Source organism: Glandiceps talaboti, chromosome 2, assembly GCF_964340395.1.
Source record: "Glandiceps talaboti chromosome 2, keGlaTala1.1, whole genome shotgun sequence".
NCBI lineage: Eukaryota > Metazoa > Hemichordata > Enteropneusta > Spengelidae > Glandiceps > Glandiceps talaboti.
The window spans coordinates 22711198-22738255 of NC_135550.1; the positions used below are offsets into that span (position 1 = coordinate 22711198).

The following is a 27058-nucleotide window of genomic DNA, read 5'->3' on the forward strand; positions in this document are numbered from 1 at the left end:
ATTTGATTCAGTGGATGAAAATGTCATTTAAGAAATAGTCGATAGCAGAATATAAAATGTATTTCTAACACTTGTTATATTACAACCACATTACATAAGTCAGTTTTGTGAAACTGAAATGGATGAAGAATTTATCATTTTGCTGGGAAAAATTCTCTGCTGATGAGAGATTGTATCATATACCCTATTTAACTATGAAGTGTGATTTTCAGTATATTTGTACTGGAAAACTTGTATGTAGCCGTAAAATATCAAAATCGGCCACATTGTATTTGACGTTGGCAGCCATCCTACTCAGTGTCGGTGAGTCAATAAAAGCAATCGATTTCAACAAATCGTTGTTTCGTTGTTATTACATTAAATGTACTTGTGTAATAGAACGAGTAGAATGGTTGAACTCTTTATGTCTGCATTGTTTTTTATTATCGAGTATGAATTTGACACATGGCACAAATGTACAACTCAGTTGTGTTATATTATGCGATTATTGACATCACTACTCACAGACAAAATATTACTTCTCTGGATGTTTTACTATCCGTACAAAATTTGAACAGACTGTCAATATATGGTTCTTTCCCTGGGAGAACATTTTGCCATGGGTAGCTGTTTGCTTAGATGTTATTATCGGCCAAAAGGGCGTGGTTAATTGCCCTCCACTTGTGTGGTAAAGATCATGTTATTTGCACGAAAGGCAACACAAAAGGGAATCCCGATGACGTCACGTGACTAGGATAGCCCAGTTAATGTGACGTCATGACCTTAGCCGCCATCATCCGCCATGTTGATCGGTGACTCACTGAGATTCTCTGTTTCATTTGTACTCAAATTTCTTTGTCTTGATCGTTTTAAGTAGGTAGTACATTATTTCTTTGGCACAATTTCATCGGAAAACGGGTATTTTAACTCTCAGGGTCTACAACATCTACAGATTGATAGTAATCCAGTTTTGTGTTTACCTCGTTCTTGTGTTGACGTAAATTGTATCCGCCAATCCAGTCAGTGGGTGTATTTGGAAACTTTTTATTGCAATTGAATCACATTTTGAGGCGTGTGGCACGGTCGTGCTACACTTGTAGACTGTATGAGTGTCCCTAGTGACGAAGAAGAACACGTTTCGGAACGCACTCGCCTCATGGATGCAGCAACCGACGTACAAGTACCTAGTGTTCGGTACAGTCACAGTCGTACTGGTGGTGGTAGTGTGAATTACGATGGTGAACACACTTCACAATCGTCATTGAGTGAGAGGGAGAGCAGTGCTGCATCTCAACCAACTACAGTAAGTGTGTTTATATCTCTCTAAATTAAAGTTGTAATGATCTCTGTCCAGCCCATGCAGGTTAGCAATAGTTGAAATGTGTTTCTAGAGGAATGTTTGGCACTGACATCACGTACGGAAGCAACATTATATGCCTCTGTTTTAGAAGGAAGGGAGAGGCCTTTTTCGCATCACTTCCTGTTTCTCAGAAGTAGAGTGTGTCACATGACCCACTCATGGGACCTGTTTTCGGTTAGGTAGTGTGACCATTTCCTGAAATGTGCAGTCGGGTTTTAGTGTGATTCTGTGAAGTCATAGAATTCCTTATTCTTCACAAGGCAAAATTTGATATTATTGTTAACCTAGAAATGATGACTTCATGAATCATGGGATGGTTTGATACTAGAGTCCACAAGGCGTGACTTGCCTATTTGGTTTGACAATGGGTATCAACTTCAAGAACAGTCTGGTAGTTAGCAATACTTGTATGGCTGTAGTGTACATTACACTCTCCACACAGGGAGTGACGAACAGTCAGAATAGAGTTACAGACCTATGCAAGTAGTGCTATCGGGCAGTAAGAGAAGTTGGCCAGTAACTACTACATGTATGTGGTACATTAAAATAGTTCAATATGCATGTAACAAATGTAAATGAGGAAAGTTTTGAAGGCAAGGTATATATTTAGATGGTATCAGAATTGTACACTCATATCAGAACATGAAAGTAATACATGGTAATACATTGGCAGAGACCAGACATGGCTCAAGATGATTTGCATGATCTTCGGAAAGACAGTTTTGCTGAAAGTGACAAACAATCATTAGATGTACATTTAATACAGCTAATGACATACATTTAGGACACTTCAGATTATCATCTTGTGATACTGTTCAGGTACATGTATTACAATTGAACAAGTTTACAATTGGTTGAATTCTTGTACTGGCTGAGTTCTGCTATATTCTTGACAATGTTGATCAACAGAACACAGTAGTTGAATCAGAATCCAGATAGCCAAGTCTCTTTGCTAACTGGAGTATTGATTAGTATTAGCGATGTAGACACATCCGTGAGTGGACCAAGACCACTGTGTTATAATCCTTTATGGAACTGAGCAAGTTTGGTGTGATGAACACAGTGGTGAATTATTCCATAATGTGTTTGTGATTTGCACTCACTTCATCCAATCTCTCTTCATCCTATTGTTGACTCGTCCTGCTGATCTCAACTCTGTCAACTGTTAACCCATCTCAGTTTTGACTTGTCGTACTAGTTGACAAATTTTCCTTATAACATTATAGTCATGTCACATGTTTAAAAGGTAGTAGTGGATAGGTCTACTGTTCCATCAGGGGTGTAGCTATGACTGGCTGATATATGCTTGCTGGACCAACATATTGCAGAGCCAGATGCTACTTGTTAGTGGTATATATGAGAATGCGTACATGTACTATGTGATGTCAAGTCAAGAGTAAATCAAACACTAACAAAATTCAAATTTACAATTATGCTGGCGTTCAATCTTCAGGCAGACTGTCTGTATGGACAAGTTTAAAGTGTGATGTTTAAATCTGATGAACTGATCAGATGGCCATACTCTGTTGAATCTTGTAGTTTTGAATATATATTGTTAAATGCTACACTACAGTTTATGAACATTTGTGTGTGTGTGTGTGTGTGTGTGTGTGTGTGTGTGTGTGTGTGTGTGTGTGTGTGTGTGTGTGTGTCGATCACCCTAGCTCACCCCTTCCAAACGTAAATGCACACTCAGTGTATGCAATGAGTGTGTGGAGGGGGTGGTGGGAAGGGGGGGGGGGGTGAGTGATGGTAGTGAAATGTCTCTTTCCAAACCGTTCATCTTGTTTTGTAGTTGACATCTCATATCTTGTTAGTTGTACAAATGGTGCTACCCTGGTACATCATGTTAACCCTAATCCTGTCCCAGCCACTATTTTTTACATGAACTTGACCTGAAGAAGAATATTAACAGTGTATTTTCAATATCACATGTATGTTAATTATAGGATGGAGTAATTAAGTAGTTTAAGTTAAACAATTGCAAACATACACATACATAGAATGTAATTATTCAAGAAGATTTATCACTGTGACACTGTAACAGGCCATAGATAAGATGAAGGTAGCTGCTAGCTGTTCTTTAGATGGAAGACTCAGAAATATCAGTGTCCTGTCTCAGATAAATTTTAGTCTGCACTATTGAAATCATCTTTATTGGTAGTACATGCATATCAAACCAGATTTATGTAGAATTAACTTTGTGGATAACAGTGAGAATGTAAACAATATGTGAAATACTGACATGGTGGTAGGATGGGGAATCAGGACTGGTCACACAGTGGTGTTATACAAAATTTGTTGAATTCAACATCCAGACAATTATTTGATGATTAGCCTGTAAATCAGATCTATGTGTACAATGTACATGTTATTTATGTTTTCAAGCCTACGATGTCATGTGTTATTACTACTACTAGTATGCTGTATGTAGTACATGGTTCAACTGTTACAACATGGTACATTTGTGGGATTTGATCTTGTGACCTACTGTAGGTTTCCCTTACTCTGTATCTATATTCTTACATTTCAGTTCTCATTGCACAACCAAAAGTTACATTACCAGTAAAGTACTGGGCATTGTTGCACCTGTTCTGATCAACAAGCCTTATCAGGCAACTGTTTGCTTTGTGAATTGCTAGATGGCATTGTGGTGAAAAAAAAAGCAGACAGTTTGACAAAGTTTGTTGATTGGAACAGATGAAATGTTAGTCTCAGAAGGTTATGTAACTATTTATCATTCCAAATTTAATCATAAGTAAATGTTATCTGCCAGATACATTTCCAAATCTTGCTGTGGGGGTATTTTTTCTGGAACTATGGGCAAGCTTTTGCACCAGACATTTGACCCCAAGTAACAAGATACTATGTTTTACCAACTTATGTTTAGTTGGATAACCAGTCAGTGCAGTGATTTATAGCAAACAAAAGGTAGTATGCCTGTCAATTTGAGAGAAGGTCCAAGGCAGTAGTAAACAATCTACACAATACACAATCACAAGACACAATCACAATCACAATTATCATGGGATAATGACATGTAAAGAAAAAAGAAAGTATATGGTAGTGATTCATAGTTATCAGTGCTCTTCACACTCAGTCACTGAGAGAGAAACTTGCTGGTTTTTGTTCAGTTTGCTCAAATTATTTGCATTATTTGCTGTTTGCTTGTTTTCACTCCAATCTCAACATGTCAGTATTTTATTGACCCTCAGTAACTGGTAGGGTAAACAGTTTGAACAGTTCTGGTGCACAGTCATTTGTGAGCTAATATTCTATTCCAGAATCATAGTATTCTATTCTGGGATGATCATAATTACAAAATAATGACATTATTAGGTATTTACAAATATACCAAAAATACTGTCACCAGTGATAGCATCGGAAAATGCTAAAGTTGGGAAACAACAAAAGAAATTATCCCATGACACACTGATTTCAACGATCCATTTTAATTCCAAAATCAGCAAATATAACAAAAACATAACCACCCACGGCACTCTTAGAGAACACTTGACCCTACCTGACAATTAATCTGCGACAACAGTAGCCCCATCTACATGTAAGTCGTCCTACCTGGGGCAGTCCCAAGTCCTACCTGAGGTAGGATAGATTTGTGTCTACATGTAGGAAAGTTACAGCGGAGATGTTGTGCGTTCCATCCTGACAGTTCATAGGACGAAGTTAGGAGGGTTTCAGGACAGGTTCGGGATGCGTTTGCGTCTACACGGGCTTCAAACTATCCTGAATCCTACCTCAGGTAGGATTTTTAATGCTGTGTAGACAGGGCTATTGATCCAATATGGGTTTTCTCACTTGTTTCCAAAGAAATATGTCGACATTTAAACAACCCTCCATGGTACGATTGGACAACAAGGCATTATGGGACATTGCATCGTTCTTTAACATGTTTAACATATGAGTATGCATATATTCATCTGTTGTTTCCCAACTTTAGTATTTTCCAATGCAATCACCGGTGGCAGTATTTTTTGAATATACGAAAATACCTAATAACATCATTATTTTGTATTGTGATCATCCTAGAATAGAACACTATAAACATCATCCTGGAATAAAACAGTAGCTCACAAGTGACTGTGTTCAACTTCTGGTGTCATTCCTGTATCTCACACTGTACATGATTATAGTCCAATCTGTTTCTAGGCCAGTAAAATCTGTATTATTTCTGCCATACATTAGAGTTTACATATTGTATATTAAAGAATGGCTGGTCCAAATAATGTCATCTATCAAATTTGATAGAGTTGTGCTTTTATAGTGTATGTGTAATGATTATAATCAACAGCACACATACCCAGCTCTTTCACAGGTTATTTAATGTTAGCCTTGAATAATTCATGCTGTAGGACAGATTGGCATTAATTCAAGCCTAGTTATAATACTGGTACTGTTTTACATATAAACAGAAAGGGTTGTCTTTGTGTTCATTCTTTTACACATGGTACAAACCTGAATAATTACAGGATTGTACACCTTGGAATGTACACAGTGACAAATCTGTCAGTCTAGACTCAGACTACTGCTGTTACTTTCGACATTGTCTCTTTCTTCATGTCCTTGAAACCAGTGCACATTGTACTAAATTTTGAATATTTTATTGGTCTACCATCCAGCAATAAACATCTTTCTAAAATACTAGCAGGATTTAACATTGGTTTTACCAGGGAACAATTTAGATATTAGTAAGTAAAACATGAAGAAAATCTGATTGATACAATGTATGTTGATCTTAGAAAGCATGGAAATAGGTGATTGGGTTGTGATGATAGCAGGGGCTTTCCATTTACATAAATTACAATGATATTCTTTGGAGTATCTGATGTATATTAAGTGTATGGTGAAGGTACACCTATTCAACAACATAGTCTGGTACATGGTGGGTAGTGAAGTTTATTTGTCAACAAGGACTTTGATTACTTTTGGACAAGAAGGAACGTACTACCAGGTAGTAGTGGCTTAGCTCTTTGTGGTCTTAATAGCTAATTCAAGCTATCCAAACCAATTTAAGGTATTAAAACCATGACGAGAGTCTGGGCTATTCTAGAGTCTTTGTACATGTAGATTTAACCAATGATTGACCACTGCTACTGACATGACATGTAAACAACTGTACTTGGTTGTTTGAGTATAGACACTGTCTATGGTTTGAGTACTGCTATAATGTAATATATGTACACATATTTCACTTTAATCACTTCATTGGTTTCTACTGTCTCCAAAGGATGTACAGAGTTCACTCCAATATATGCACATCTGAATGGTCATGTAGAATAACCCTATATTGTAATAATGTATGTGTGTGTGTGTGTACAATGTATGTATGTGTGTATTACTCTGCTTTGTCTGATAGAACCTACAATAGGCTACATGTACCCTTCAGCTAGTCACAGGGTAAAGGACCAATGATCAATTTTGTACTCGCGATTTTCCGGATTCTATACAATTTCTAATATTATTTTCTGTATATTTCAAATAAAGTTTTAAATACTGTTTCCTCTTACTGTTTTTTTTATTTCCTACCTGATATCAATGTCTTATCTGAGTTTATCAGCTTTGCATTAATTAGTAGCTTGCTAGAACAAACTCACTATTTGCCCAAATTAACGCATTATACCGTGAGTGTAAACATCTACTGATACGACTAATGGTAATACACATCCGTGTATTACCATTTAGTCGGATCAGTAGATGTTTACACTCACGGCATAATGCGTTAATTTGGGCAAATAGTGAGTTTGTTCTAGCAAGCTACTAATTAATGCAAAGCTGATAAACTCAGATAAGACATTGATATCAGGTAGGAAATAGAAAAAAAACAGTGAGAGGAAACAGTATTTCAAACTTTATTTGAAATATACAGAAAATAATATTAGAAATCCGGAAAATCGCGAGTACAAAATTGATCATTGGTCCTTTACCCTGTGAGCTAGTTATCAATATCATGCATGCCTGTGAGGGCAGTATAATGTCCTTGGATGTAAATAGCTACACCATAAGCTATGATGCATGACAGGCAAAATGTTTGTTGACAATCTACATGTACTGGTATGCTGTGGCAGTCATATATTATTTGTATGAACAACTTCATAACTGTCATCATTTTAGTACAATCTGTATATTTGAATGTTGACCAAACAAAGAAGTATATAATCATACATGAAATGTTGTTTATGGACAGCTATACTAGCTCCAGAAATAGAAATGAATTAGATCATGGGGTCAAAGTTGATGTCACATTGTGGAAGATTATGAAGATGATCGGAGACTAAGCAATGTTAGATTAAGTAGAGTACATGTAGTTGCACTTCATTATTGACTTGCAGTGTTTTCTGCTGCATTTTCACTTAAAATCAACAGAATGTCATATGTGTGTACATTTTCACATTAATATAAATATTTCCTTTTGACAAAAAGTAAACTATTATATATTTGTGCATATCATGTAAATTTCAATTTCAACAAAAAAGTAATATTTTGACATGTGTACATTATCATACAAATTTCAATTTTGACAAAAAGTAAACTTTATCATGTGTGTGTGCATTATCATGTAAATTTCAATTTCAACAAAAAAGTAATATTTTCAGACATATTTCAATTTTGACAAAAAGTAAACTTTATCATATGTTTGTGCATTATCATGTAAATTCAATTTGACTAACATAGTAAAATTTTGTCAAATGTGTGTACATTATAGTGTAATTTTCAATTTGACAACAATAAAACTTATGGTATGTTTATAGATATATAAATTGTGTAATTTGCAAGTTCACTTTTGTTAATAATCATTGAATGTGATGTCATAGTTCGATGTGTATGAATAATTTCATGCGATTTAACATATGAAACAATTTAAATACTAAATGTATATGTTGATTTCTGGTAATTCTACACAACATTTTAGATGTAAACAAACTGTTCATTTTCAACAACACTGACAGTGACACCAGGTATCGCGAGAAATTATTGTATTTTCCATTAATCATACGGAGAGAAATTGTCGCCATAAATTTAGAATACTGATATTATTTTGTTAAAGCCATGACTTGCATGTATAATCCCAAGGCCATGACTGTTAATGGTTACTTGATAAACTGTAAATAATTGCCATGATTAGCTACAATTGTTCAGATGGTAATAACTAGGCATGCTGATTAGTGGTCAATTATTAACAATCTTCAGTTCTGTCTTTGAACTTTGAACTATGAACCCATGACACAGATATTTAACCCATTATTTTCAGTGTTAGTTGATGGTTGATGTTCAATGTAGTTATCCACAGACCCTTGAGTGAACTGCTCCAAAATCAATGAAGCTAATATATCAGTTGTATTAATATACATGTATGAAGCATGAAGTAGCAACATACATGTACATGTAGATAGAAACAAATTGTAGATAAAATACACTTTTCAAATGTTAACAACAAAATATGTTTAATTTTATGAACAAAATGATTCTTCAGTTTAAGTGAGTGATCCTTTACTGATGAGGTATTTTACTAGACTCAAGATAGACACCAACTGTTTTGTACCAAATTACTGTGTGCATGGTTTTTGATATTACCCAAATACCGCTATACTTTATACTGATTGTTTTCCTGCTACTCTAAACCTATTTGGTAGAATTTATGTGTGTGGTGAAATTATGGTGAATAATCACTCACTGTTGCAGTTGTTATAGTATGATGTCAAAATATTTCACTAAATCATCTCCATGTTTTAAATATTACATGGTAGGTTTTCATTTACAGACCACTAAACTTTGATCATGAAATGTTAAGTTGTGAAAAGATAAAAATAAAAAAATTCCCTTCTACCTGTATCTAGCGTAGTTTAAAAGTCACACATGTATCAAAATGTACACATATCGTTTCAGTTTTTGGTCTCGCAATAATTTGTATCAAATGTTATTCAGCAGGTGATAATGATACAGGTAGTTGATATTTTCCTGTGTTGTGACATGTTGACATTTCTTCTGTTGGTATAAAGTATTGTCCAATAATTGCACCATTTGTTGGCTTTCCCATAGACTTATAAACACTAGAGTTGTGAAACCATGTGGATGATTAATTCTAGTGTCAATGCATGTATATTTGCAAAATATCGCCAATTTACTGGTATCCATCATAATGAGACAAGTAAACTGAATATGTTAGGAAGCAGTTTAAGGCTTGTATTGCCACGGCAATTTACTGGTATCCTCCATAATGAGACAAAACTGAATACATTAATAGTAGTTTATGGCTTGTATTGGCAGCTATATCAGTTGGAGCCTGCAACATGTGGTAACCTTTCCCAGCTGTTAGACAGTTTACATATTCAAATGCACATATCATCTGAAAGAATACTTTATCATTTTACATGTAGTTAAGCCACTTGCTACCATATGGTAGTACAAGTGTGAGTTTCATATGTATGACAGCTGCCGTTACACTTGGTGGAGACACTGTGTGTGTGTGTGTGTGTTATTCAACTGGTGGTGTTGAGTCTTTTACCAGTCAGTACATACATGGTGGTTTTTTTGTGAACGGACAACCACTTGTCTTCCCTACTGATGTCATTGAGAGTTTTTTGAGCACACCTGTTGTGGTAATTTGAGATTTTGACAATAGCTTGGATGTCTGATAGCGAGGAATGTGCTGTGTTGCTGTTGGATACCGACTTTCCAGAGACAACATTTGTTCAAAATGGTAGAATACAATATGAGCAGGTAAGGAAATACGGAAAATATTCAGACAAGTTACAAAAAAAAAAAATATGCTACCGGTAGTAATTTTTTGAGTTTGTAATTGTACGTATTATTCATAATGTGGAGCTTGAATAAAAGAACTCTATAGTCATCATCTATGTATAATTACATGTTATGGTGTATGCTAAAATTGAAATTACCAGAGACTGTCATTTGTAATGGAGAGTACATTTTACTGCTCTGTCATTTTGTAACTTTAGTATTGGAATTAGAGTGGTTGACATACTACATTTTGTATTCTTATGCACCCCTTTCACAAATCTTAATTCTCACAATATTATAGGATGGTTTGTCTATACATCATAGACTTTATACACTTTCAGTCTTAGAAGGATTACTCTCGAAATGCCGGCTATCTTTAACTTTATTAGACTGAGAACATATTAGATGTACCTTAACCTTTTATAGGATGGTTAATCACAGCTTTTCAACAGATCAACTGAAAACTTTACAGCAATATTTTACGGAAATTTGCCATGTTAGGAAATGTTAGTAAAATGTTATCTAATTTTTGTATTAGAGAATACGAGAGTAGTGGCTACAAAAATGTCATTTAGAGTTCACAGTGTGCTGGATATATTGGTAGGGCAAAGGGAAAGCTTACATCATACATGTATATCCCATCCCTTTAGAACCTGAACTAATAATACAGCCAATGGCCCATAATTCTGTGCTTGGTGATTTCATTCATACATCAGTTCTATACTCTTCCTATTAAATTTTGGTTGCTTCTTGCTGACTCCTGTGTTTCCTTAAGGTTAACATGAAAGGCTAGTAAACTTGTTGTGGAAGTACAATAATTTCTGTATGAATAACTTCAATCCAGATGTGTTAGCATGCTCAGTTATATTCCTTGTCATGGGATTTGATCTAGTTATGGGTCAATAAAGGACATGCCACTACAGTCCACTAATGTTATGGGATGGCAGGATTTGAACCTGTGAGGTGTACAAGGTATACTTAAAATATTACAGGTGTACTCATGACCTGCCCAGGACTCATGCTCACAAGTCATTCATATGGAGCTGTTTACTTGATCATGACATCATAGGTTGAAAAACCCTGAGGGAAATATTAAATAAGTCATACCATGTTTCAGTAATCAGGATGGGGAATTTAGCAGCCAATGTAAGGTGGAACTAGTGTATAGGTAGATCTACCAACTTATGACTTAGTACTTAAATGTAAATTTGTTCATGTTCAAGTACTGGAACTTTGTCTGTTCATCAACTGACTTAATATTAATATATTAAACATTCATTTTGTTTGATGTTGTGACATTTTTTATCTCAAAGTCATAACTGATATTTATTTTTAATACCTGAATGGATACTAATTGTACAGATGAATCAATCATTGATTGATTTCTGTATTTAGTACATGTGTATGGTTCTCTTGATTTTGCAAGTATCGGTATATTGCTGTATACCTGCCTATCTAACTCTATCTATCTGTCTATCTATCTATCTATCTATCTATCTATCTATCTATCTATCTATCTATCTATCTATCTATCTATCTATCTATCTATCTATCTATCTATCTATCTATCTTTCTATCTATCTATCTATCTATCTATCTATCTATCTATCTATCTATCTATCTATCTATCTATCTATCTATCTATCTATCTATCTATCTATCTATCTATCTATCTATCTATCTATCTATCTATCTATCTATCTATCTATCTATCTATCTCTGTCTGGTTGTGTCTTTCTGTCCCACTAGTGTGCTGTAAAAAATAAGTAAATAATATATGTTTACATATGTTATGAATCTTGTAATGTGTGCGAGTGTGTTTGTATGTGTGTGTGTATACGTGTGTGCGTGTGTGTGTGTGTGTGCATGCATGTGTGCATGCGTGTGTGTGTGTGTGTGTGTGTGTGTGTGTGTGTGTGTGTATGTGTGTGTGTGTGCATGTGTGTGTGTGTGTGTGCATGTGCATGCATGTAGATATGTGTGTAAATTCACTATCAATTCATTCATTGTGAATTTCAATTTGGCAATTTCAGTTGGTTGGAGGTTACAAACTTGATAAACTGATGTATGTTGTATAACCCTGGATCACACAATACGGCATTAATTTTGATAAGTCAGCTGACCCAATCATCCTACGGGATATAAATATAAATATAATATGATCAAGGTTGAAACCCTATCTGTTTAATGTCAATTTAAATTGTTTGATACAGATGTTACCCTTTATTGATTTATCATGTCCAACTGATGATGTTTGTATCAGTAACAAAGCAAACTGTTATAATGTGGTGTCTTTGTTTTCAAATGATCAATTCTCAGTTCCTGAAATAGAATTTTACAACCCATGGGGTTTACAAGGCATGTAACGATCATTTGATTTTTGGTTGACACCATGACTTCCTTTTCCAAGCGTCACACATGCAATGTGTGCATGACAATAAGACAACCTTCTTGTTCTATTTTGACCCTCAAACATGAGGTAAAATGCTATTGCAGGTATTTAATTTGAGAATTCAGAAGGCATGATATTACAGCCTGTAAACCAAATGTATAACAAAATAAATATGATTGTGCAGAATAGATGATATAACACATCCAGGCATCTTTTCAATTCATCTCAGTAAAAGAGCACTCCACATACAGCCTTCAGTGATAACAGCTGGCTGTGTGAAATTGATAGATTGGTGATTTTTCACAATGCCATCAATAAAATATGCTATTCAGGAGAATTATTCCATTTATAAAATCAGGATGACTGTCTGTCTTTTCCTCTTTTCATTTGTATGTTTATTAATTTTTATGGGTGCAAACGGCAGGCAATCTATCAAAATGGAATCAAAATGGAAACCTTTGTTTGAATTGGAACAATTATAGTCCATGATCGTGAAATGTATCTTTAAATTTAAGTTCTTTGTAAAGAATTACAAAATTGTTATAAATAGTATCTTGGTAAACTAGCTCTTGTTTGATGTTTTCACAGACTTTGTCCCCAAATCATAGAGACAGAAATAGAGATATGTGATCATCATTGTATATGACAGCAAATGAAACAAGCATGTCACATGTGACAGTTTATTTGTTGCAATAAATTTCATGTATCCATAAATGTATTTATACCTTACTACCAGCCAATATTTTGTCATTTTACTTCCTGGATTAGCAATTTATAGATATTCCTAAAATTATCTGTGTTTAGAGTATGCATGTAGTTCATTGCATGTAATTTTAGAACCACTTAGAATACAGTATACATTGTACATGTACACATATCCACACAGATACAGGTAGTGGTTGTGGGTATCATTTACAAAAATACTTGAAGTGCCACACTTTTTCCACGTACTTGATAGTGGCGAATTTTGAACTTTACTCACCTGCTCTCTGTACCCTAAAGTTCTGTAAACCTAGTAATAAAAACAGTAACAGGGTTCAATTGACAATATATGGTAATTGACCAATTTACCCTGTGAGTTTTAGACACAGATGTTCATAATGCATGTATATATTTAAGTTTGTGAAGTTTGGCTCAAAATGGGCATTCACCAGTCTAGTGAGGAAACCATGCTGTGAAATAAAGGACTCTCAAAAAGCTTGGATTCTTGGCTAGTACAACTCACCTTATTTCTGACTCCCTGGAGTTAAAATGAATTTTTAACGTTTTAAAGAAGGGTTATTCAAAGGTCTTTCTCTCACATCTCAGTATGATACTTTATCTGAAATAGTATTTTTTTCCTGTCTAGTATTTAGAAAAAGGACATAGACATATATGTATGTGTGTCATTGTGTGTACATCTAGCTGAGTGTACGAATGTATTGGTGTGTGAGTATCTATATGGAAAGGGAAGGTGGGGGAATTGTCGTATGTACACAGTGAGAAAAAGCATTTGTAATTCATGACATATTTTGTGAACAAGCTAAGCTGTACATGAAAGGGAAAATCCATACTGAATGTTCTAGTTGTTCTAGTTCTAGTTCACAGATATATAGTTAATACCACAAGTCCTTATAACTTGAATATTGAAAATAAAAACCCACCCCGGACCCAATTTAGTTTACTTGTTTGCATTTTAGATATAGACATACTAGTATTTTATCTGTGCAACATTAATTATAGGATTATAAAATATATGTCATTGACATAATATATAAACAAGTGAGTGTATTGTTGTCAGTGAGGTTCAGCATGTGAACTTGTACATGTGTACATCTTATATCTCCATCATCTATATGTAATTGGATTAACAGGCCTCTACATCTGACTGTACAATGTACCGTTTTACAGCCATCACACAGTGACTGATGTCTAGTTGTATTGCGTTTATAAAAGATTTACTGGTAGGCAATAACTTAGTAGTACCCAGACAGTGTATACTAACAATAATGTCATAAGTCATTGCTCACTCATGCCTACATACATGTACGTGTACATACATATATAAATGTTACAAGGTGATTGATTGTATAGCACAAATACCACAATGGTAGACAAAGTCTACAAAACAGTCACTTTCATTTTGTTGCCATGGAAATAGACTGTTACCACTAGTAATGATATTTTGTAGAATATTTTAGTTATTACAATGACCTACATGTAAAAAGTAGAATTTTGTACTAATATAGTATAATTTATGTAGGAATTATTTTGATACCAGATGTTACACACATAAATGATAAGAGTATTACAGTTTCAGTTAACGACACTCTTTAGTTTGGTAAATGATTGATTAGATCATCTTTACAGTAACAATACTAGAATAGTGTTTACAAACCACATAGATATACTTGCATTTATTCAAGAGTACCAGTCTGTTGTAAACTTTTAAATGATGCAAGCTAAAGACTGACGGCTTTTTCACTGTTGGTGCTCCTGTTTAGTCAATGCTGAACAGTAATAATTAAAGGAGTGTACACAATGATAGGAAGAATTCAACATTGTGTGTGTGTGTGTGTGTGTGTGTGTGTGTGTGTGTGTGTGTGTGTGTGTGTGTGTGTGTGTGTGTGCGTGCGTGCGTGCGTGCGTGTATGCATACATACATACATACATACATACATACTTACATACATACATACATACATACATACATACATACATACATACATACATACATACATACATACATACATACATACATACATACATACATACATACATACATGTGTGTGTGTGTGTGTGTGTGTGTGTGTGTGTTTTATCAAAATTGTTAACTTAAAATATAGGAGAAGTAACCAATGCCGGTGTAGCAGTTTGAGGCAGTAAAATATGATCAGTGGTATGCAAGTACTTTGAGTGTGATGCTGAAAATAGTCACTGTAAGCCGGAAGCCTAGTATCACGCCATACAGACAATTTTTGCTAACACTCTAAGTCTGTGCTGGTTTAGTTTTCAGGAAGACTGCATGCAGGCAACTTTTTGCCAGGGGCAGATTAATAGCACAGTATGACAAAGTTTATGGTGGCAATAACCAGAAGTAGTCTCTGGCGAGGTCATGAAATAATTAATAAAAATGGCAGACCCAATAAGTTACCATTTATTGCTGCAATACTTATAATTTTATGATGCCAGAAATCGGTTCCCTTAGAACTTATTTGTGTCATGTCTGGCTTCTTCACCAATGTATTTATGTTATGGAGCATGAACTTGAAGAGGATGTACCCTGTTTATATACATTCTGAGGAAGACTCTTGATAACTTTGAATATATTCTTCATATATTAGCACTACTGATACAGAGAAAAAGACACACACCTTCACCAGACACAGCCATTGTTTAAGTCACATGAATTGAGGGAGGGATTTGATTGGTTCATAGCTTACATGTACTTGCCATCTGCAAAATACTGCAAGGCACAGCTTAAGTTACAAGTGGCACAGTGTGACCTGTGATAGATTGCATCTTGTAAAAATCATTTTTAAACCTATAGCACACCTCAAACTATTTCTGATGAATTCAGGGTGTGAATTTAACTTCTGTGCTTGGTAGTCAGATTTAGTCAAATACACTGTTTCAACTACAGTGTTCTTTTAACAGACTATTACCTCATAAATATGGTAGTCAAGCTCTGGTCAAGATGTAAAATGCTATTAAAGGATAAATTCTGATAACTGCTGGTTATGACCACCAGTAAAAATGTCTATAGTGCTACTGGCTGTAGAAAGACAAACATTATAAACAGTCATACATGCTGACTACATAGTTTCAATTACCAATCGAAAGCAGATGGATTTTGATTTTTGATTTTTGATTTTTTTTTTGAACCTGTGTGTAAGTCCATAGACGTTGAGAGTATTTTGTTTGTTGAATATGGACGTGTACCAATACAGTAGAAAGTGTTGTTGGTTGATGACATTATCATTGATTAGGGTAGACCTGCATCAAATGTCATGATTTGTAAATGTACATTTGTACTAGGGGTAGTACATTGTACTTAGATAGTACATTTGTGTGTGAATTTTGATAAAACAGCTGATTTGACAACCACCATCCTGTCATATTTTAACTGTATTATGTAATCTATACCTCAACAGAACAGAATAAGAGAAGAACTGTATAGTGGTAATCGTCCTGCATCAGACACACAACCAAGGGGTGGCAGTCGTCCAGACGATGATGGCGACGATGAGGAAGAAGAGGAGCTGACACTAAAATATGGTGCCAAGCATGTCATCATGTTGTTTGTACCGGTGTCTTTATGTATGTTAGTTGTTGTAGCTACAGTTGGCGCTGTCACATTCTACACAGACACCAGTGGTGGTGCATATTTGTAAGTAAATCAAACACATTTTTTAGCCTATGTAATACACTTTGAACGTTATTACTGAATATACTGTTTATTAGTCTAGTTCCTATACAGTATCATTACGATTTACACCTCCACTCACAGTGATTTAGAGACCACGTTGGCATCCAGACCAACTGTTTATTCACCTGCACAGGAATGAATGTCCCACTGCTCATTATATTAGATGATAATGGCAAGAATGATAACACATATACTTGCTCAAAGGTATAGAAACAGACTATCGCTATAGTGACAATTACAGCTTAGTGGTCAACCATCCAAACAATTGTCAGTATAAAACATTTCTTCTAACAGTGTTTGCTCTTCAACCAATGTACCAATGGAGAAATGTATACAATTGTGGTGATATCATGGTGTTTACATGTATAAGAGCTATTTGGAAATCTTTGTTGACTATATTAGTTTCCCCTTGTTCCTTCCATTTAGAATTTACACACCTTTTCATGAAGATAGTGGTGGTGCGGGTACCATTGCATGGAATGCCATAGCTAATGCAGCCATAATGATTGGTGTCATTCTTGTTATGACAGTCTTTCTTGTCATCCTTTATAAACAAAGATGTTACAAGGTTGGTACTGATTACCTCTCCCTTCCTTTTTTCCCACCAAGATTCACCTTACCCTTATTTAACCCACTCACATGTGAAATATACATGGTGAAAACTGTGCACAAAAATTCATGATATCATTCAAATCAAAGTGGTTCTCTTAATAGTGTCACACTTTTTATTGAGGAAATGGCAAGTGTGACTGCACTGATTTCACTCTTTCTGTGTAGTAATTGGAGGCTTGATCATTTACACACTAATTTGTGAAGTTAGGATAACTAATGCAAAGGAACTGACCTTTGTATGCATCTATTCAGCTATGTACTATGAATCTATGTAGCTGGAATGTTAGATGTACATCAAGTCATGCACCTACATGAAATAACTGTCTATACAATGTATGTTGTATTTTATTTCAGTTTATACATGGCTGGTTGATAGTGTCCTCATTGCTGTTACTCTTCTTGTTTACCTACATCTACTTACAGTAAGTATTCACATGTCATGTCAGACTCACACTGGTTACAGCTTTCCAAGTACCTGTAATATCAACTTGTCATTGCATTACACAGATCCAGGGAAAATCTCTACAAATTCTGATGCCCCATGTACCTACAATGACTTAACTACATGTCTATGTCTTTCCATACATAGAGTTACTCAGTACCTACAATGACTTAACTACATGACTATGTCTTTCCATACATAGAGAGTTACTCAGTACCTACAATGACTTAACTACATGACTATGTCTTTCCATACATCGGGAGTTACTCAGTACCTACAATGACTTAACTACATGTCTATGTCTTTCCATACATCGGGAGTTACTCAGTACCTACAATGACTTAACTACATGTCTATGTCTTTCCATACATCGGGAGTTACTCAGTACCTACAATGACTTAACTACATGACTATGTCTTTCCATACATATAGAGTTACTCAGTACCTACAATGACTTAACTACATGTCTATGTCTTTCCATACATAGAGAGTTACTCAGTACCCACAATGACTTAACTACATGTCTATGTCTTTCCATACATAGAGAGTTACTCAGTACCCACAATGACTTAACTACATGTCTATGTCTTTCCATACATAGAGAGTTACTCAGTACCCACAATGACTTAACTACATGACTATGTCTTTCCATACATCGGGAGTTACTCAGTACCTACAATGACTTAACTACATGTCTATGTCTTTCCATACATAGAGAGTTACTCAGTACCTACAATGACTTAACTACATGTCTATGTCTTTCCATACATCGGGAGTTACTCAGTACCCACAATGACTTAACTACATGTCTATGTCTTTCCATACATAGAGAGTTACTCAGTACCTACAATGACTTAACTACATGACTATGTCTTTCCATACATCGGGAGTTACTCAGTACCTACAATGACTTAACTACATGACTATGTCTTTCCATACATCGGGAGTTACTCAGTACCTACAATGACTTAACTACATGACTATGTCTTTCCATACATCGGGAGTTACTCAGTACCTACAATGACTTAACTACATGACTATGTCTTTCCATACATCGGGAGTTACTCAGTACCTACAATGACTTAACTACATGACTATGTCTTTCCATACATCGGGAGTTACTCAGTACCCACAATGACTTAACTACATGTCTATGTCTTTCCATACATAGAGTTACTCAGTACCTACAATGACTTAACTACATGTCTATGTCTTTCCATACATCGGGAGTTACTCAGTACCCACAATGACTTAACTACATGTCTATGTCTTTCCATACATAGAGAGTTACTCAGTACCTACAATGACTTAACTACATGACTATGTCTTTCCATACATCGGGAGTTACTCAGTACCTACAATGACTTAACTACATGTCTATGTCTTTCCATACATAGAGAGTTACTCAATACCCACAATGACTTAACTACATGACTATGTCTTTCCATACATAGAGAGTTACTCAGTACCCACAATGACTTAACTACATGACTATGTCTTTCCATACATCGGGAGTTACTCAGTACCTACAATGACTTAACTACATGTCTATGTCTTTCCATACATCGGGAGTTACTCAGTACCTACAATGACTTAACTACATGTCTATGTCTTTCCATACATAGAGAGTTACTCAGTACCCACAATGACTTAACTACATGACTATGTCTTTCCATACATAGAGAGTTACTCAGTACCTACAATGACTTAACTACATGTCTATGTCTTTCCATACATAGAGAGTTACTCAGTACCTGCAATGACTTAACTACATGACTATGTCTTTCCATACATAGAGAGTTACTCAATACCCACAATGACTTAACTACATGTCTATGTCTTTCCATACATAGAGAGTTACTCAGTACCTACAATGTGCCTATGGATTATATCACTACAACGATATTTATGTGGAATTTTGGTGTGGTTGGTATGATCTGCATTCACTGGAAAGGACCTCTACATTTACAACAAGCCTATCTCATCTTAGTGTCAGCATTGATGGCTTTGGTGTTTATCAAATATCTACCTGAGTGGACCACTTGGGTTATTTTAGCAGCAATATCCATATATGGTTAGTGTCATATGGACATTCACTCTCTTAGTCATAGCTATTCATTTGTTTTGTATGAGAATGTAAGAGTTGTAAGAAGTAAAACATGTTTATCAAATTATCAATAGGTTGGTCTGTTAATGGCTGGGCAGATTGGTCAATCAATCAATCAATCAATCAATCAATCAATCAATCAATCAATCAATCAATCAATCAGTAATTAATTAATCAATCAGTCAGTTAATCAATCTATTAAACAATTACTGAAAAGGATTTCTAAAGCACCATATGCAAACCCTTACTACCCTTGATGTTATCTTATCTACCACCAGATCTTGTTGCTGTGTTGTGTCCTAAAGGCCCACTCAGGGTTCTTGTAGAAACTGCTCAAGAAAGAAATGAACCGATATTTCCAGCTCTCATATACTCCTGTAAGTAATAACTACATTATTAATTATATAGAATGGCCAATGCTCTGAATAAAGAGGCAAGACAAATCTTGTCATCTTTCTGCCATCATTTTGTATGCATGATTGAACATTAATATTTTGTTGTTACATACCTGTATAGTAGCCCCCTTTATGTTAATTGTTGTACCAAACTTAAGTTTCATTACTCCAGTGATATCTTGGAAGTCATATACTAACCATATGATATACTAAATAGACCGGTCCTTTTAACTTTATTTGTATTTTATCTTTGGTTATCAAGTCTTTGAATGTGTTCACCTATTACCTGTCATTTAAAAACTAGCAATGATGTGAAATCAATCTAAATTGAATCTCATAATAGCTACAATGATCTGGATAGTTGGTATGGCTGACAACAACCCAGGTGAAGGAAAACCAAAGAAAAAGAAGAAAATCAAACGAAAAAAATCTGATGAACAACCTATTAGGGAGCCTGGTAAGCCACGTGGTAAGGAAAAGTTAGAAATGATGGGCTAACTTTTAGAAATGACGGACATGTACAAAATTGATGTGTTGTGATTAATGTTTCCTATTTGTCCTGCATGTTTTGATGTGTCTCTGCTTTCTTTCTCTTATTCTATCAGTTTCTAACTTTTCTTGCTGAGCAGTGTGTTTTGCACTTAGAAAAGTAAAATTTTGTGATTTTTGTGAATGGTTTGCTGGATTTACCCACGTAATGAATGTTGATATGTCAGTGCACTTTGTACTTGTGGTGATGTAGAACAAAGTTTTGATATTGTTGTGTTACAGTAAATGTATATTGCACATACTAAAGTGCTTAGTGTTCAAAAGCTATGCTAGCGTATTGTACAGTTAGATGAAATAGTGGCACCTATGAAATCACTAACCAATACTGCATACTGTAGGTAGATCTTATCACGTTCAGTGACATTTGGCCAAGACTGCATTGAATTTAACTGTACACAAGATGAACAGCATAGAACAGTTAGCGTCAGCTTTGTGTTGATGGTAAAGTACAGTGACATGGCAGTCCTACAAATCTCTTCACTTGACGGAACAAAGAGATTTGCAATCCTTATCCATACCACACATTCTAAGTATTGGATTAATCACAAATAACCACAGAGTTGACATAATTGGAATAAAAATCATTGATTACCAATATCTGCAAAGTCTCTAATGTTAAAGAGGTTTCTTGGAAAGACTCAAGAAATGAATATGTAGATGTCTTTTATGCATCAATAGCAGTGTATTGAATGAAAATGCCTGCTGAAATATATATCTGATTTAGACTTTCAATTTTTCCAAAATATCCGTTATTCTTGTCAAATCATAAGTATTGTCTGATATTGTCAGTATTAATATGTGTGAGCAGGTTTTGAAAACAATTTTGTTTATTATTTCATAAATTTCAACATTTTGATTTTTTGTCACAAATATATAAATTACTCAATTTCAGGAGAGAAATTTTGAAGTTTGTACAAGTATTTTATGTGAGGCCTGAAAGCATTGAAGTCTTGGCCAGATACCACCAAACAGTTCTATGAAAGTACCCCCCCTATTCCCCCCATGTACTAACCACTGATACATTGTATATCAATGTTACATCTAAAAGTGGCACAGTTTGTAACGTAGTGTTTTGGCTTGCATGTTTCATATTGATGTAAACTTACTTTATTCCAACTACACTGAAGTCCATTGAATTGTATTTAGCAATTGGTAGAACTCTTACCAGTGATTTTGATGTAGATTAAAGATGATTCAATCAAATGATTCATGATGATTATGATCAATTTGGAAACTTTCTTGTATACTCAACTACCTCTATCATGGTGAGTTGACTCCTTTTTGCTCCAAATTTAGTTTTAATGTGTATGATGTAAGTTACAGGCTGTGCTGCTTTAATTCAAGGTCACCTTTGTACAACATCAAGTGTGATTTGATTCTGAATGCTGGCATAGAGAGATTATCTAGTCGCTAGTGATATGTTCAGAAATATCAACCAGGTTCTAGGAAATGAAATATATAATTTTGACAAGATGGACAGACTACAAACTATTGATACAATCATATAGATGTTATGTATACTAATACTTTCAATCACAGAGGACGCACAGCAAAATGCAGAGGAAGATAACGGTGGTTTCACAGTCAACTGGGAACAGAGACGGAATGATCAGTTAGCTAGTACTGAACTGGACAGAAGCTCTAACAATAGCGTTAACTCTGATGATGCCAGGGCTGCAGCCAATGCATTGAGACGATCAACAAGTAATGAAAGACCAAGAGAAACATCAACTCAACCCCCAGAAGAAGAGGAAGAACGTAAGTGTAAACATTGCCACCTGTATTATTATTTTCGTTACAATATGGACAGATAAAACTGTCTAAAAAAACAGGTCATGAGACTCATAAAAGGTCATAAAAATTCGTAATATCTTTATACATATGTCCATTTCCAATCAAATTTTGTAGACAGGAACAGCTGCATACTTTTCTAAATATATCAGTTGTATAGATGTTTTATTTTGATAAATGATATATTTTCATTTCAGGTGGTGTAAAACTAGGTCTAGGTGACTTCATATTCTACAGTGTGTTAGTTGGTAAGGCATCATCCTATGGAGACTGGACTACCACTTTGGCCTGCTTTGTTGCTATTCTTATTGTAAGTATTAGACTTACCGTATCTCTTCCAGGGGATGTCAACAATTTATATCGAAACTTTACTGATAGAAAATAAAATTAAGAATACTGCAGATTTCTTTATTCTTGCTTCAAGTGTAGTGAAAACAAGTAAAAACAAGCACACAATATGAACTAAGTTGATCAACCATATTTATACTAACGTGATACCAAGAAGAATCTACCTATGAAATTGTGAAAAATGGAAACAATTCATAATGTCGAGATATATTAATGCTGTCATGTAACATACACACAGCATACTGCATATGACATTTATATATATGAATTATGAGTTATTATATACTTTTGTTCTGTAATCATGTTATTTAGCTAATACCATTATTTTGATATAATTACTATTTAAGCTATTAATATACCATTGTTTTCATACTGTGATACATTGAACCTAATACCACTGTTCTCATTGTATATTGACAGGGTTTGTGTTTGACACTTCTACTGCTGGCTATCTTCAAGAAAGCATTGCCAGCATTGCCAATCTCCATCACGTTTGGCTTGATATTTTATTTCTGTACCAGTTACCTTGTATCACCTTTCATAGACAGTGTGGCTAGTCAACAAGTTTTCATATGACACTCATTTTCATTGTAATCAACAACAAGCTTTATATTGGGATATTTGTGTGTAGATGGGAGGGAGGGATGGGGGTGGGGATGGAGTAGGGTAGGGCTCATATGCTGGAAAGAAGATGTGAAATAGATTTAGGTAATGTATATGAAAAGTAAGGTTTCAGAATATATGAACGAATGAATGCAGAAATAGCTATGGAATGTGTTTGTTGTCAGATTGTACATAATGACATGAAATGTTATCAAATAGGAGCAGGCATACTCGTACTTGTATTGCATATAGGCCTTGGTTGTTTCCTGCCAAAATTATGGTGCAATGAAAAAGAGACAATGGAAATTTTACCAGATTTCTGCCCTCTGTGATTCCAAAATCTTTCTACATGTACATTGATGCCATGAATGCAGGAAGTCAGTTATTGTAATAATTTTATCGAATCAGTGCATCAAATTATTTGAGATTATAACTTTTGGTATAAGCATATGTATTGAAAAAAAAGTCCTTCTGGAAATGAGTCCTTTTATTGTTCACAAGTCAGGCTGTTTAGAATTAAAAGAATTGGGACCAATTACCTGCCATTGTATTTGTCTTTAGTAAACTTTGATGGATTTGAAAATGAGTTACATTTGACAAACCATACGTTGTTGGCACTATTAATACTGTCATAACACTGTCAAAATTACATATTACATTAACCAGTGACTCATTTTCAGTACCCAATTCTTTGATGAGTGGTACTCAGTTTGAACTTAGTGGAGATAGCTGCACAGCCTGTTATAAATACTACCCTTGTATATAATCTGTAAGGTATGCCATGACAGGGTGCCCTCACACATCGGTCAACCCCTTTCATGATAGATCAGGCTGGTGAGGATGGAGCGACATGGCATTACTTACATTCTACCTTGTACAGTGATTACAAACACAAGGTAGAATCTAACATATAAACACTGAACTTGAATTCTAAGTTACACCTTTACTGTGTAGTTTGTTATCCATACCAAATCAACCTGTGTCAGTGTTCAAGTTAAAATGTATACAGTAAACATGTATTGTTCATTTTGAGGCTCTTCTCTAAACATCTAACATACTGCATTCATTCAATACATAGGATATTGTGTTTTGAGAACGTACAACTTTTTATACTGTCATTTAGAATATTTACACATAATGTATAAATACTCACGGAAGTTGTTAGGATTTTCATAGATTTTGATAGTGATAGGAATTCTGTTATTTGTTTTCAGTGTTGGTATTTAACTATTCAGTATGCACCAATGCCTTGTAAAATATGCTGAAGAAAAATGTCTATTTTAGAGTGATTATCAATCGGTTGGAATTTATTTGAGCTGTGGCTGCTTAGATGCACATACATTTGTATATTAAAAAGTGAAGTAAGACAATAAGAATTCTATCAAATAATTTCTGGGATGTTGTACTCGATTTTCATTTAAATCTGTTTGGTTGAACCTGGTGTGATATGATTTAAAACATCACAACTAGAAAGAGTCTACTTAGGTGTGTGTGTGAAAATTGCATTTACAGCTGATAGTTAGATTTGATTACGCTGTAATCTTCACTCTGATATCCCAATGAAGGAATCAGGGTTGCATCATGGATAGTAGGTAGTGAATGTTGACGTAATAACAAAATTGGGAATCCGCCACATGACTGACCATTGTGTTCAACTCTGTCATCTTTCTAAAATATATGTATCCATATAGGGTGGTATATCTGTTTGATTTTCAACAGAAACTTAATATTATGTGACTTCTTTCCCGTCCTCTTTTAATAACTTTTTAGTCGTAAATGTATACTCGAGGTAATTATCTTTGTTTATAACCAAGTTCTGAATGTATTTAGAGATATTTCATCTTGCCTGTTGTTTCTTCAATGTCTTGATGTCTGTAGCATACTCCATTTACTCAGCTGGGATATAAACTTTGTAGAATATGGACATTTGAAGAAAGTATATCATGGAGATTGTCATAAGAGAAGCTGTGTTAATATCAAGGCCACATTTTTTCGTAATTTGGTGTATTTCAAAATGCAGTAGATTTAGATGTAGTAAATTGTTGAAATCAAGTGTAAGTGATTAAATAAATGTGGGAATTTTTTTTTCACTTGATCATGGCCTCAAAAATTGGATGACTGGGAATATAAATGCTGTCCAAGTGAGCGATATTTATTAGAATAGTTGTTCAATTGAAGATTTCAGTTTTTGGGTTACACATTACCCTTGAACTTGATCTGCATAATTTTGACATTAGTCTTTACAGATGACAACTGGGATTAGCTTTATGTTTGTCATCAACAAGACTTAGTTATGAAAACTGTAATTTGAAGTCTTGTGTATTGAATAAAGAAATCCACTGCATTGTGATGTAATTACATTATGGGAATATTACAACAAATTGAACTATTGAACTATTGTCATACATTTTTTAGCCAGGTCTTACAGCAAAATAAATTCTTGATTACTTGAAACATATTTTGTCAAATATAGTTATCATTATGTCTTGATGATTCAAAGTGTGTGTGTGTGTGTGTGTGTGTGCGTATGTGGGTTAGTGGATGTATTGTATCCACATGTCAAAAACTAAATGATAGCTACAAATCTATAATCAGATTGTATTAGGTGATTCTAACTGAAGACCATGTTTCATCATTGTTCATAGAAAACTATGCCTAAAAAACATGTATTACAGAAAATAAGGCATTTTGTTGAACAATCAGAACCTATAAAAATGGTACATGTTATTACAGCATAAGTGTTTGATGTAAGTACAGAGAGAGGTACTGTCATTCTTGGCTTTAATATGTTTGACAACCTGATGAGCACAGATCAGAGGTCTTACCTGCAAGACTTTGCATACTCTCGTCATGAACATGTGCATAAGTTTTGTTTTTTTTAATTTCCAAAAAAGTTACTAAAACCAAACTTCAGTATAGACCTGTGTACTTGTAGATCAAACTGAGGTATCTCATATAAAGTGTGTAGACATCATCCTAAACCACAGACTTGTATAATGGCACCATCCAAACATGTCCTCTGGTTTGTGAGAATGTGTGTAAAGGACTTCACCTAATGCAGAATATTACAATATTACCAAAGTTTCAAACTTCACAATGTGTTAATGCTCTTCTCTTCTTAAGCCATATATTAAAGACTGCATGTTGTTATGTCCTAATATTTGTGGGAACATATTTTGTTTGTCAGTCTCATAGGATGCATGTGTGAGGGGAGGGGGAGGGGGTAGGTGTACCTGCCTCAAAGTCAAGAACTGCCAACAATGGGTTAAGTAAGTAAATGTATACATTTAAGTCAGTCTGAATCACAATCACTTT

At 34.8% G+C, this 27058-nt stretch overlaps 1 protein-coding gene across 3 annotated transcripts; it reads left to right on the top strand.

The window, feature by feature from the left end:
• Window positions 1–770: 770 nt before the first annotated feature.
• On the top strand, window positions 771–26170 carry LOC144448426 (presenilin-1-like). 3 transcript variants are annotated; one of them, XM_078138674.1, is made up of 10 exons: window positions 771–1282; window positions 16622–16857; window positions 17323–17464; window positions 17863–17930; window positions 19804–20024; window positions 20336–20434; window positions 20796–20921; window positions 22541–22759; window positions 22990–23102; window positions 23561–26170. In XM_078138674.1, exons 1-10 carry the CDS (start codon window positions 1085–1087, stop codon window positions 23714–23716), a joined length of 1578 nt encoding a protein of 525 aa, XP_077994800.1. In that variant the 5' UTR covers window positions 771–1084; the 3' UTR covers window positions 23717–26170. The 3 variants fall into 3 exon arrangements, with proteins under 3 accessions (XP_077994800.1, XP_077994809.1, XP_077994816.1); XM_078138683.1 differs by having other exon boundaries at window positions 20796–20909; XM_078138690.1 differs by lacking the exon at window positions 771–1282 and adding an exon at window positions 9634–10075.
• The last annotated feature ends 888 nt before the right edge of the window (window positions 26171–27058 follow it).